We start from the raw sequence: 10,922 nt of genomic DNA, 5'->3' as shown, positions 1-10,922 counted from the left end.
GAATTTTTTTTGTTTTCATCGTCACTGTAAGCAATACTGTATTGCGGCTTTATCGCTTGTACTAATTGAAGGATTTATTAGTGTGTCACAAAACTGTGTGTAAATAAAACTGCTTGTAACTGGGTTTTTCTTTACAAAAGTCTCACATCCACTAATTTTTTTTGTTTTGTTTTTTTGTTAAACATCTGTGATAGCGGAACATTTTCCAGGCCCCATTATTTATGACAAAGAGAAATGTAATCCTTTTTCCAAGTCAAACAGACAGAACTGGAAAGCTGAGAAACTTCTGTCGTATCGATCAGCAGAAACCTACTGAGAACTCTGTTTTATTATTCGTTTTTCAGACGAGCGTTTTAGTTCAGGCTCCAGTGCTGTCGTGTTGCATCAACAGCAGAAAACTCTTTTCATATTAACTTATTAGATGACTCGAGACCAAACTCTGCTCCTGTATATGAAGATGATGATCTTCGAACTACTTCCAGCAGAGGATTTCAGTTTCTTGCAGTCAAAACCATTGACGTCACCAAGCTGCCTAGAGCCACCACCAGAGCTCCAAGTATAAACTTCCAGGAAATTCCCTAAAACACAACAAAAATACCACGGTAGTTCCAGTCAATGCCAGACTCGTGGCAATCACAATTTTTTTTAAAAAAAGAAAAGAAAAAGTAGTAGATACAATCACAGCTTACAGATGGCTTCTTCTTAGATGGGATCAGGAAAGGTGCAATATTTTCTCCAAGCATCTCTGCTGGTTTGGGTTTCCACTCTTGGGTTTCTTTGCCTCCAGACTGCCTTTTGACAAGTTTAGATAACTCAACATGGATTGCCTGTAAGGGGGGGGAGGGGGGGAGATGCTTCTAGTAAATAAAAATGAAACACTCAAAGGGTGAAGGTGCAGTTTTAAAAGTGTCCAGCAGGTGAAAGCAGAGATCTGAAAGTAAAGTAGACCTTTATGCTAAAGACCAGGGAATTATAAAAGTCACATTTTAAACTTTATACTAACAGCTCTGCACTTGTAACCAAATTTCACACAGAGGACCTTTTATATTTTGTAAATGGCAGATTTATGATTGAAAAACTGTAGCTTGCCATAAAAAGTAAGCCATTTTTCTTTTTTTCAGTTGAATTTCTGATATTTTTTACTTTTTTGGGGTGACCCACTACAGAGTGCAGTGCACCAACTTTCTCACAGAGCAGCTAAATCAGGTTTCTCTAAAGCATTTCATCCACCGCTGGGACAAGCGTGTAATTACCAAAGCAGCAGATATTTTCGTTTTGTCTAGACAAGACCAGGCGTATTTGTGACTGTGGCAGTGCGCCCTATAGATCAGGTCACTGTAACATTGGCAGAAATGCACTCCTCACACTCTGTAGATCAGATCCTGCAATGCTGGAGCAAGCAATGACCATAAACTAGGATTAATTCAAATCTTTGCAGCATTTGTACCTTTCTCTGTGCTGTAGCTGGAAAGGAGCATTTTGTTACTCTCTCCACGTTACAAAAATTTAAGTTATGCATGTATGTGGTATTTTTGCCAAAATTGCAAGAAAGCACTTAGTGGTGTGGTCACATCTGTGGACTGCCAGATGTGCAGTTTGTATGAGCCTCTGTGGAGGATTTGGCAGATTAAACAAACCACAAAAACAAGATGGTACAGGCCTCAACACAAAGAGTTCACCAGGGCTCCTTCAGGCTGACGTGGAGCAAATTTATTTAAAAGCTTCTAAACTTTAATATTCAAAATAAAGTGGGTATGTCCATTTATGTGAATGTGAGAGATGGTAATTTATCCCATATCCAGGGTCAAATGTTTTCATGTATTAAAAAACTGGAGATTTTATAGGCATTTAAAAAAATATTGTCAATTTAAATAAAGCAGAAACCTTTTTTTTTTTTGTTATCAACGAAAGATTTTTCTTACGTTTGTTTATATTTATTTAAGATAAGCCTAACTGTGCATGTTGGGATTAAATGAATCAGTTGCGTTGTTGCACGCTGGCATGGCGATATCAGCATATTGCCCAAAGCACAATTTTGCTCAAGTATAGCCTCAGAGCGCTGCTATTATATGAGCCAGTGCTGTTTGACGGTTGATCGTTTATAATGTAATAATGTAAAAATATTTTAACAGATGTTGAGCGTTTAGTACGGAGCCGAATTTCTCTGAATAATTGCACGAGGCCTGGAAATTATTTATTCATTCGCTGTGCAAGTGCAAGTTTAACACCAGCACTCGACTCTGTCTTTACCCTTGAAATTATAATATGCAGAGCTTTTTAACCTCACATAATGGCACATTTGAGAGGTCCTTTTTAAAATAAAAACACATCATTTAGACCGACTGGAGAGTATTGGCAGCCAGGAATAATTTTGGAGCGACCTTTCCTCTGTTTTTTCTTTCTTTTTTTTATGTGGGAGGGATTCACAGGCAGCTTTGGAAGAAGGACCTGCTCACCCATATCATCTCACCTTGGTGGCTGGCTCCAGTTTCAAGGCCTTTTTTAGCACTTCCATAGCCTCTTTGTATTCACCCTTGTCAGACAGGAGCTGAAAGAGATTAGAAACCCTGCAGTGTGAGCAGAGCTGGAGGAAGCATAAATCAAAAACTGACAGAGAGGGAGATAGCAATATTGCACCTGCTATTATTTACCCACAAAAATAATAAAAAGCTAACTATATTAAACAAATTCCTCTTCCTTCCAGGAAACCTCCCTCAACTTATAGGTTGCCAGATTCAAATTAGATGCACACACTGTCTATACGTCCTCACCTTTCCTACCCTGAAGAGGGCCTTGACGTTGTTCGGCTCAAGGGTCAGAACGTCTCGGCTGGTGTGCAGAGCCTCGTCAAACTGCTCCAGTCTGACTTGAGTGGTCGCCAGGTTGTTCAAACACTTCACGCGGTAGTCCTGCACCTCCTCCTCCTCTTCCTTCACACCAACATCATTACCATCTGCACAGGGAGAGACACATGGCTTATAACATACCCTGCTGCTTCAACTGTAGCTTTATTTTCATTAGAGTGAAATGATCCCACAGCCCGAAAACATGCATGTAGAGTTAATTGGCAGCTGTAAACTAACAATAGGTGTAAACGTGAGGGTGAACGACTGCATATCTGTAATATCTTGACTCATAGCTGACCTTCAGGGAGAAACTCGGTGTTTTTATGAAGTTATTTAGTGCTATTTTTGCATTCAGCTGGATGCTTTATCGTTGTCCTGCATGGTTTTACCATTAGGCTCAAAGATGTCCAACTGGCTTAAGTAGTGACTGAAGTAATGAGCACTGGTTAGTGCAAAGGGATTTTACTCCTGGCCCTGAGCATGATGGGTGATAAATGTTAGCAGCTTAGGGGCTACATTTTTGAGAATGTGCCACACAAATGCGCCTGAGCAAGTTGAACAAACGTGTTGGATTTACTGCGCCTGTTTTTGCCTTTAAAAACAAAAACGTATCCGAAAAAAGACAGTTATGTTTAGGAAATTATGTACATCACGCATAAACAGGGAAAAAAAATAACCAACTTTTGCATCCATTAAGCTGATCTTTTGCCAAAGAGTGCTTTGGCTGTCAATCGTGAAAAACATGCAACATAGTTTTACTGAATGACGCATAATACATGCTGTGCCCAAATGGCAAATCGATTTGCAACACGACATTAGCTAACCAAATATTTGCATGTCAGGATTGTGATGTGGCAATTTGCAAAGAAAACAAATCAGAATCAGTTATTTTAAATGTGATCTGACATTAAAAGGACCGACAACTCTCATGTATGGACCCATTTTTCACAAGCTAATCGAAACACGAGTCTGTGTCAGTGTCTCAGTGTTAACTGTTCAACTGCAATTTCATTTTCATGCAACTCACATCATAGCAATAACTATCACAGACTATAGGCCACCCATCCCCACACTCACACTGCCCCTGATGACCCAGGCCCTAAAACACTTCAGTTTTTCTCAGCACTCGCACTCTCCCTCTTTATGTGCACACCTGCTCTTGAAAAGCGCTGTTACAGAGAAAAAGGGGTTCATAATTTTATGCATTTTGTGGCTTAATTGGGGAAACAGTGACACACTGTCCCCACATATATGTTAATTGCTTAACAAAGCGTTTTCAACACAGGAAAGCTGAGGAAGCATTGAAAGCAGTGTGATATGAAATAGGCATCACACTACGTGGATGCTGTACTCGAGTCCAAGTGAGTCACCTTTTTAAACAGCACCTGGACGCAGCAAGCAACGGTCACACTAACAACACGCACTGCACTTCAATGTGCTCAGACAAGGTATGAAACAACTGGTTGGTCTCCAGTTAGCTGCAAATATTTAAGCCAAAACATGAGGATCATAGTGTTTTGCAGTGTTTTATAATGATGTGCGATACTGCAAATTTTGGCATTGATCCGATATCAAGTAAATGCAGGGCCAGTATTGCTGATACCAATACCGATAATGATATTTTAACCTATAAAAGCAGCTTATGTGGGGGAGAGCAGCGTGTCATGATTTATGAGTTGAATCATTGTACATTTACCAAATTCTAACTCATGTATTTTGAAACTGTGTTTTTTGGAGCTATTCAAATGCGCCTGTTTCTAAAGCTCGCTTGTTATAGGCTATTATGTGGGCCACCTGCTGAACTTAGAGGATAGAAACAAAGTATTGATTCTATCGAGCTAGTATCGATCCGAAACCAATATCAGTGTTGGTATTGATACTATGGATATTTGGATTGATCTGCTTAGCTCTAATCTACAAATAATTTAGGCTGTCATCTACTTGAGTTTTACTTCATTTGACGCTCTTCTCCCGTAAATGACTTATTTAATAATATTTTGTTACTTATTAAATTAATTTTTTAAAAAGCCAAAATATTGAGCTTGAAAACCTCAAACTCAAACACCATTTCCTTTTCAAACAAAACACTTTTTCTCTTTTTTTCTTTTTTAAAAGCTGAACAGCGTTTGACATAGAAGTGAAAATATTCCTTTTTTCCACATTTAATAGAACACTTCAGCTCAAATTACCGTGTTTCATCCATCCACGCAGTTAACTTAAAAGTTCTTACTTAAAAAAAAATGACACAAAATTGAGTTTTGCATTTCTAATGTTTTGCAAGAGCATATTTACTTTTACGTGATTACCAGTTAATTGATGGTATTGATTTTAAATCTTCGTGTGTGCCGAGCTGGTGTTTGTCTGTTAGGCTCCAAATGACCCAAGTAAGAGATAAGGTCTGTGTTTTCCCTTTTCCTGGTCATCTTCTCATCCACTAATTACATGATCTCGATGCCCTGATAAACTCCTCTCTTCAGTGCCATGGTGACTTGGCTCACCGGTCTACTGTCATTGTTGCATTATGAAGCAGTGCATGTTTTTCTCTTTGCTGACATGTTCAGTCACATTTCCCTCTCGGCCCGACCCTGCCTCATCAATGATCAAAGTGATTAAGTAAGTAGAAAAAATAAGACCATTGATTAGCTTTGATTATGCAAAAGAAGTAAGCCAAAAAAACGATCATGGCCCCAGGCTCAGATGGACGTGGCGCTACATCGTGCTGAAGCGATTAGTGTGACGGCAGAAGTGAGGAGAGCGCTAACCTGTTATGTCATCCCCGGCTGATGTGGCAATAAGGTGTCTCAGGTTTCTTAGAGTGTGTGTTTTATGTGCCCTGTTTTGTGTTTTCTGCATGTGTGTGTTTCTTTATCTCTGCCAAAGCATCCTTGGCACAGTCAAAAGTAAGGGAGTATTACCTTTGCTGCGTGTGGTGAGCACATCCAGAGCCACGCAATAGGCCCTGGCAGCCAAGCTGTATTCCTCCCTCTGGAAATGAAAATTCCCTGTCTCTCGTTTCTGGTTGCCGATGCGGATGCGGTCTGCAATGGGCAGAGTTAATGGGTCCGGCTTCTCTCTGAAGTCCAGAAGCTGCAGCTGGTAGAGTAAAGGAGCCCAGGCTGGAATATCAGGCTCTCTGCACATAAACACAAAAACAAACAGTCAGTATGAAGGAGGCTAGATGCCAGAGGATGGCAGCAGCTTGTGCGTGTGTGTTTTTAAGCTATTGTCTTAACTGTTATTAATGGCTAATAACTGTATTACTTTGTATGCCGTAATTTCTCGTTTTTCCCAGTGGAATTGTTTCTACATGAGACCAACTGATGGCACTGAGTACATCAGTAATCCTGAATGGAACGAGTACTGTTATCTCTGATGAGCCAGGGAGGAAGTAATGGGGCTGCAGAGCTGGATCTAAGCAGAGAACAAAGAGGAAGAAATATAAACCGTCCATTCCAGCTATCATCATGAGGGCTGTGAGGTATTGGGCAATAAGATCGATGAGCTTGGAGCGCTGATTAAGTCCCAGAGGGAATACCATGAGTGTAGAGTGATGTGCTTCAGGAAAACGTGGCTGAACCCGCACTTCCCAGACCACAGTATGGCACTACTCGGCTTTAAAACTTTTCAGCCTTAGAGAGCTTTAATCTGGATGAATTTCACTGTGAATGAAAAGGTGGCGCGATCTTGGACACATTAGTCTCAAGGAACATTTCTGTGACCCAGATATTGAACTGATAGCTGGTGGTTAGCTTCCAGGATTATTTAGTGACATCACTGCTTGTGTTTTATCTTTATAGCAAAATCTCCAGCAAGAACAAAAAGCACCACTTCTCATCTCCTAATGCTGCTCTTAAATTTAAAGACACAGACACAGCTAGAAAGACTTTGTCTTTTTTTTACATGATTTTCAGTTGTACTTCTGTCTTGCTTATTATGGCTTACTTTGGTGCATGTTAAAAACACTGGTACTTACACAGAACTTTTGTCTTCTAACAAGAAATCACATGGTAAATTTCCTAACCCTGTTGGCCCAAGTGTGACATATTTGATACGTGACGTTTTGTGAGGTTTTGACACCTGAAAAACTTGAATAAACTTTTGAGCAAAAATTATACAAATTTAATTCCAAAAGCACTTCAGTTTCAAAAAATTAGAATTTTCTGGCAACAGAATTAAAGTGATGATCAGTCTGGTATCTTTTTTACTGGAAGTCTCTTTTGAACAAAAGAGGTTATAATAAATGAACACAAAGTAGCAAATAACTGTCATCACTTTTCTGATATTTGACTTGATATTTATGCCTCTCTCTGCGCTGGTACGCTCTCAGTACAGTGTGTGTTAAATTTCACTGTATCCAACAGGTCACAGACCTTAAAAGCAACAACTTTAAAGATGCCTGAGAGACCCCGGTTCACTTAAACAGACCAGAATTTGACACTGGTATGAACTCTGGAGCCGTCAATGTGTTCAGTTCACTCAAGAGTCACTCAGAAGGAAAGTTAATTTGGTTCTCAATCATCTGGCTCCTGTGACCACATTGCACACAATGGCCCATTATCAGTTTCTGTGTGGAAGCTCTGATTCAGATGGTGTGTGTGCATGTGCATGTGTGTGTGTGTGTGTGTGAGAGAGAGAGAGAGGCAGAAAAAGAGACAGAGAGAGCAAAGACAGAAGGCTACGTTTTTAAAGGTTCACTCTGAAGTGACTGCAATACGACAAGAGATGAAACAATAATAGAAACTAACACCAAAAGCAAAAGTATTTCATTAACATCACAAAACAAAGGTGTTCCTGCAGACCCCCATTCAGTCTCTGTTTACTGCAAAGTGATAATACAAGGGTTTCTTTAAAATGAGGTTATTAAATATTCACACCGGTTGTGTCAGTGGCACAGTTTCTTTTTGTCTGACGGACCTGTAGTTGTATCCTCGGCCTTATCCTGGAAGGCTGTGTCAGCAGGTGGGATCGGATTACCCTTTCACCTCCCCTCTCTGGAGACCTCATCCACTATCGCAGGACACACAGGAGTGTAAAACCAGCATCTGAGCCAAGCCCCCAGAAACTTGAGCCAGATCCCCGCCCTCACATCTCGAAAAACTCTTTTAGAAGTCTCTTTTAATTATTTAACCTCAATGAGCTGTTTTTGCATACCGCTGCGTGTTTACGAGGATCAGAGAGCTGAATTGTGCAACAGGTGTCCGAGAGCAGTGGCAGAGACAGAAGTTGAGCTTTTGAAAAACACATGGCCTGTGTTGCATTTTGTAATGTTGGTCTTTCTAATCATATCCCGCTCACGCCATGTGTGTTGCAGGCATAGGAAGAATGTAACACCATCAGTTCGTACTGTACATACTGTAACTGTCTGTACGCTTACTGTAGCTGCTTCTCTCTGCTCTTATCTAAAAATATTACACAATGTCCAGACTGTGTGTTATGTAACAGCGCCTGACATATAACAATAATTCAGGCAGAGACCGGCAAACTCCGACCTTAACGTGCCTGGTTCCAGATTAAAGGGGATCTGTGGGAATTCACCCCTGAATCTACTGATTAACCACCACAATCTGAAAGTACATCCAACTAAACTTCTTTTAGTCACCATAAAGACTCAGAATTTATAATCTGTTTATAAAATGAGTCTCATTAGTTTATCACAATAAGTATGGCTTTCTTGCCAAATATAGCACTAAAACGCCACCAGATCTCAATCCAACACCTTTGGTATGTACTGGAATGGGAGATTCTCACCATGGATTTACAACCAACAAATCTACATTGACTGCGTTCATATGACCCTATTAATTCAATGTGGACCAAAATCTTGGAGGAATGTTTCCACCATCTTGTTGAATCTGTGCCATGAAGAATTGGGGCTTCAGTACAAGCACAGTGTATCTAATAAAGTGGATTATAAAGCTTTGAGTTGTAGAAAAAGTTTGAGAACCACTGCTGACGATAATGATACACATACATGTTACAGTGAGCAGCGACTGAGACTTTCTGAGAGTTTGTTCCATCATTATGTATCGTGGACTTTTGAGCGCTCTATACTGAATATACACATTCAGACTTGCAAATCAGTGCATAGTACAGTGAACAGCAAAGTGTTCTTAAAACTATAAATAGCCTATCACAGAATTAGCTCAAGCTGCTTCACATATTTGTTCTACTTGACAAGAGATTTGGATTAGTTTCTACCGAGAATAGAAAATAAACCTAAATATCTCATTTAAGAAAGAAGGAAGTTATTTTGTTTGGCCTACAAAGAGATCCACATCGTGAATCGAACATTTTGTTCAGAGTTAAAACCTCTCACTCATCATGTCATTAGAGATCGATTTTCTCAGACAGAAGAAACACTTTGCTGCTTATGACTCACAAAGGATGAGACACAATATTTGGGAAGTGATGATTCATCTCTTATTAACCGCTGCAGCCACACAGCTGCTTCAGCGTCAACTGTGGCAATCGAATGTGCCACATCAACACTCGACTAACTCCAAGTGATGTGCTACCCTGCGAATGAAACTGAAGTCGCGCACAGGCACGGGCATTAAACAAAATAAACATGACTTTCGAGATGTTGAGAGTAATCTGAGAACACAGCCTGCTGACAGATCTGTAAGGTTTAAAGTGTCATACGGGTCACTGATGATTAGCGCCGCACCAGTGTGCTACTACGCCGAGCTTAGCCAATGAGCCCCAAGGGTCCTTTTAGTGCAAACAGGAAGCAGAGCCTGTTGGACGGGGTGCGGCCTCGCTGCAAGATCCCAGTGAAACCTGAACCTGTAACTACAGCCCAGGTCAACTTCCTAAAATGTGAGCTGCAGAGTCGACGCCCCCCTCCGCTTACTCCTGGCAGCCTCTCTCTGCTGCTGTTGGAGAAACTTTGGTCATATATTAGTTAATTAATTAATGATGTGTAATGGTGTAACCATTGCAATTTTTTTGTACTTTCTATAGAACTAAACAAAGCTAAAAGGTAGATTTAACTATTAAAGGTTCTTTGGTGCTGTTTTATGCTCTATTCACCCAAGATTTGTAGCCACGTAGTCTGAACCGGCAAGTTTTGCTGTGTATTTGGTGTTCTATGAATTAAGACTCTTTCTAGAAACTAACAAATGTAGCAGCTGTTGGAAATCATCAGTTGGTATTTTGGCAGGAGGCTGTTGTATGGAGTTATTGTTTAAACTCAACAGCTTGTTTCCCCAGAAAGTTGATTCCTTTCATCTGGACGTAGCGTTTTCAGATGATGCCCAGATGATCAGAATCATTTCCTTACCTGGGTGATTGAGTATCCATCAAGACGTTTAGCAACTTGTAATTAGAGTTGAAACAATGACTGAATACCGACTATAAACTGTGTTTACAGGGTAGACACGGCCCAGTGTTAATTTTGTTGACCAATCATTTTTGGCATTCATCATTTCTGACGACAACAAGACGATAACTAAATAAAAATGAATGCATGTGTGCAAAAAGTGACGAAATGGACAACTTCATTAACACCTAAATTATGACTAAACCTAAATCCCACTTCAGTCTAAAGACTTACAGCTCACTTCTTTATAATGACCAGCAGGGGGGCGACGTTTCTGATCGCAAAAAGAAGTCAAATTTCTTTGCAAAATGAGATTAATTCTCGCTTTACAAACTCTTTTCTGAGGAGTTTGTGACTTTATTAGTCTTCTAATTTATTCCGGCATGATATTAATTTCGTGAATTATGGTCCTATTAAGAGTAAAACAGGATGAAGTAGGGCATCCTTTAGGGCAGAGGTCAGCAACGTTCAACATCAAAAGAGCCACTTTAGCTCCATCTACCAAACAACGGGAGAAAAAGCCGCATAGGCAGGTAACGGGGTGGATGAATGTATGGATCAGTAATCGTATAAAACTGTTTGTTTTGTATAAGGAGGAGGAATTTTATTCAGGCCACGGCCATTTTGAGTGGAAGGTGAGTGATATTTTGTCTTGCTGACACGTTGTTGTTCTTTTAGACACTTTAAGTACAACAAAGTGGATTCTGATAGGTCCACTTTGTTTTAACCCTCTTTTTTCCTAAGAATAGATATAA

General features: G+C 40.1%; 1 protein-coding gene across 1 annotated transcript in view; it reads right to left on the bottom strand.

Moving 5' to 3' along the window:
- Positions 1-310: 310 nt before the first annotated feature.
- fkbp16 (FKBP prolyl isomerase 16) overlaps positions 311-10,922 on the bottom strand; it is a 93,295-nt gene continuing 82,683 nt past the window's right edge. Inside the window, exons 4-8 of the mRNA XM_039615796.1 lie at positions 5,762-5,979; positions 2,772-2,953; positions 2,471-2,548; positions 690-827; positions 311-578 (exon numbers count right to left, since the gene is read on the bottom strand). Of these exons, the coding sequence (XP_039471730.1) occupies positions 492-578; positions 690-827; positions 2,471-2,548; positions 2,772-2,953; positions 5,762-5,979 (703 nt within the window). The 3' untranslated portion in view covers positions 311-491. The remainder of the gene's footprint in view (positions 579-689; positions 828-2,470; positions 2,549-2,771; positions 2,954-5,761; positions 5,980-10,922) is intronic.

Source organism: Oreochromis aureus, linkage group 7, assembly GCF_013358895.1.
Source record: "Oreochromis aureus strain Israel breed Guangdong linkage group 7, ZZ_aureus, whole genome shotgun sequence".
In the NCBI taxonomy this organism is placed as follows: Eukaryota; Metazoa; Chordata; class Actinopteri; order Cichliformes; family Cichlidae; genus Oreochromis; species Oreochromis aureus.
This window is presented reverse-complemented; position numbering and strand designations above follow the sequence as displayed.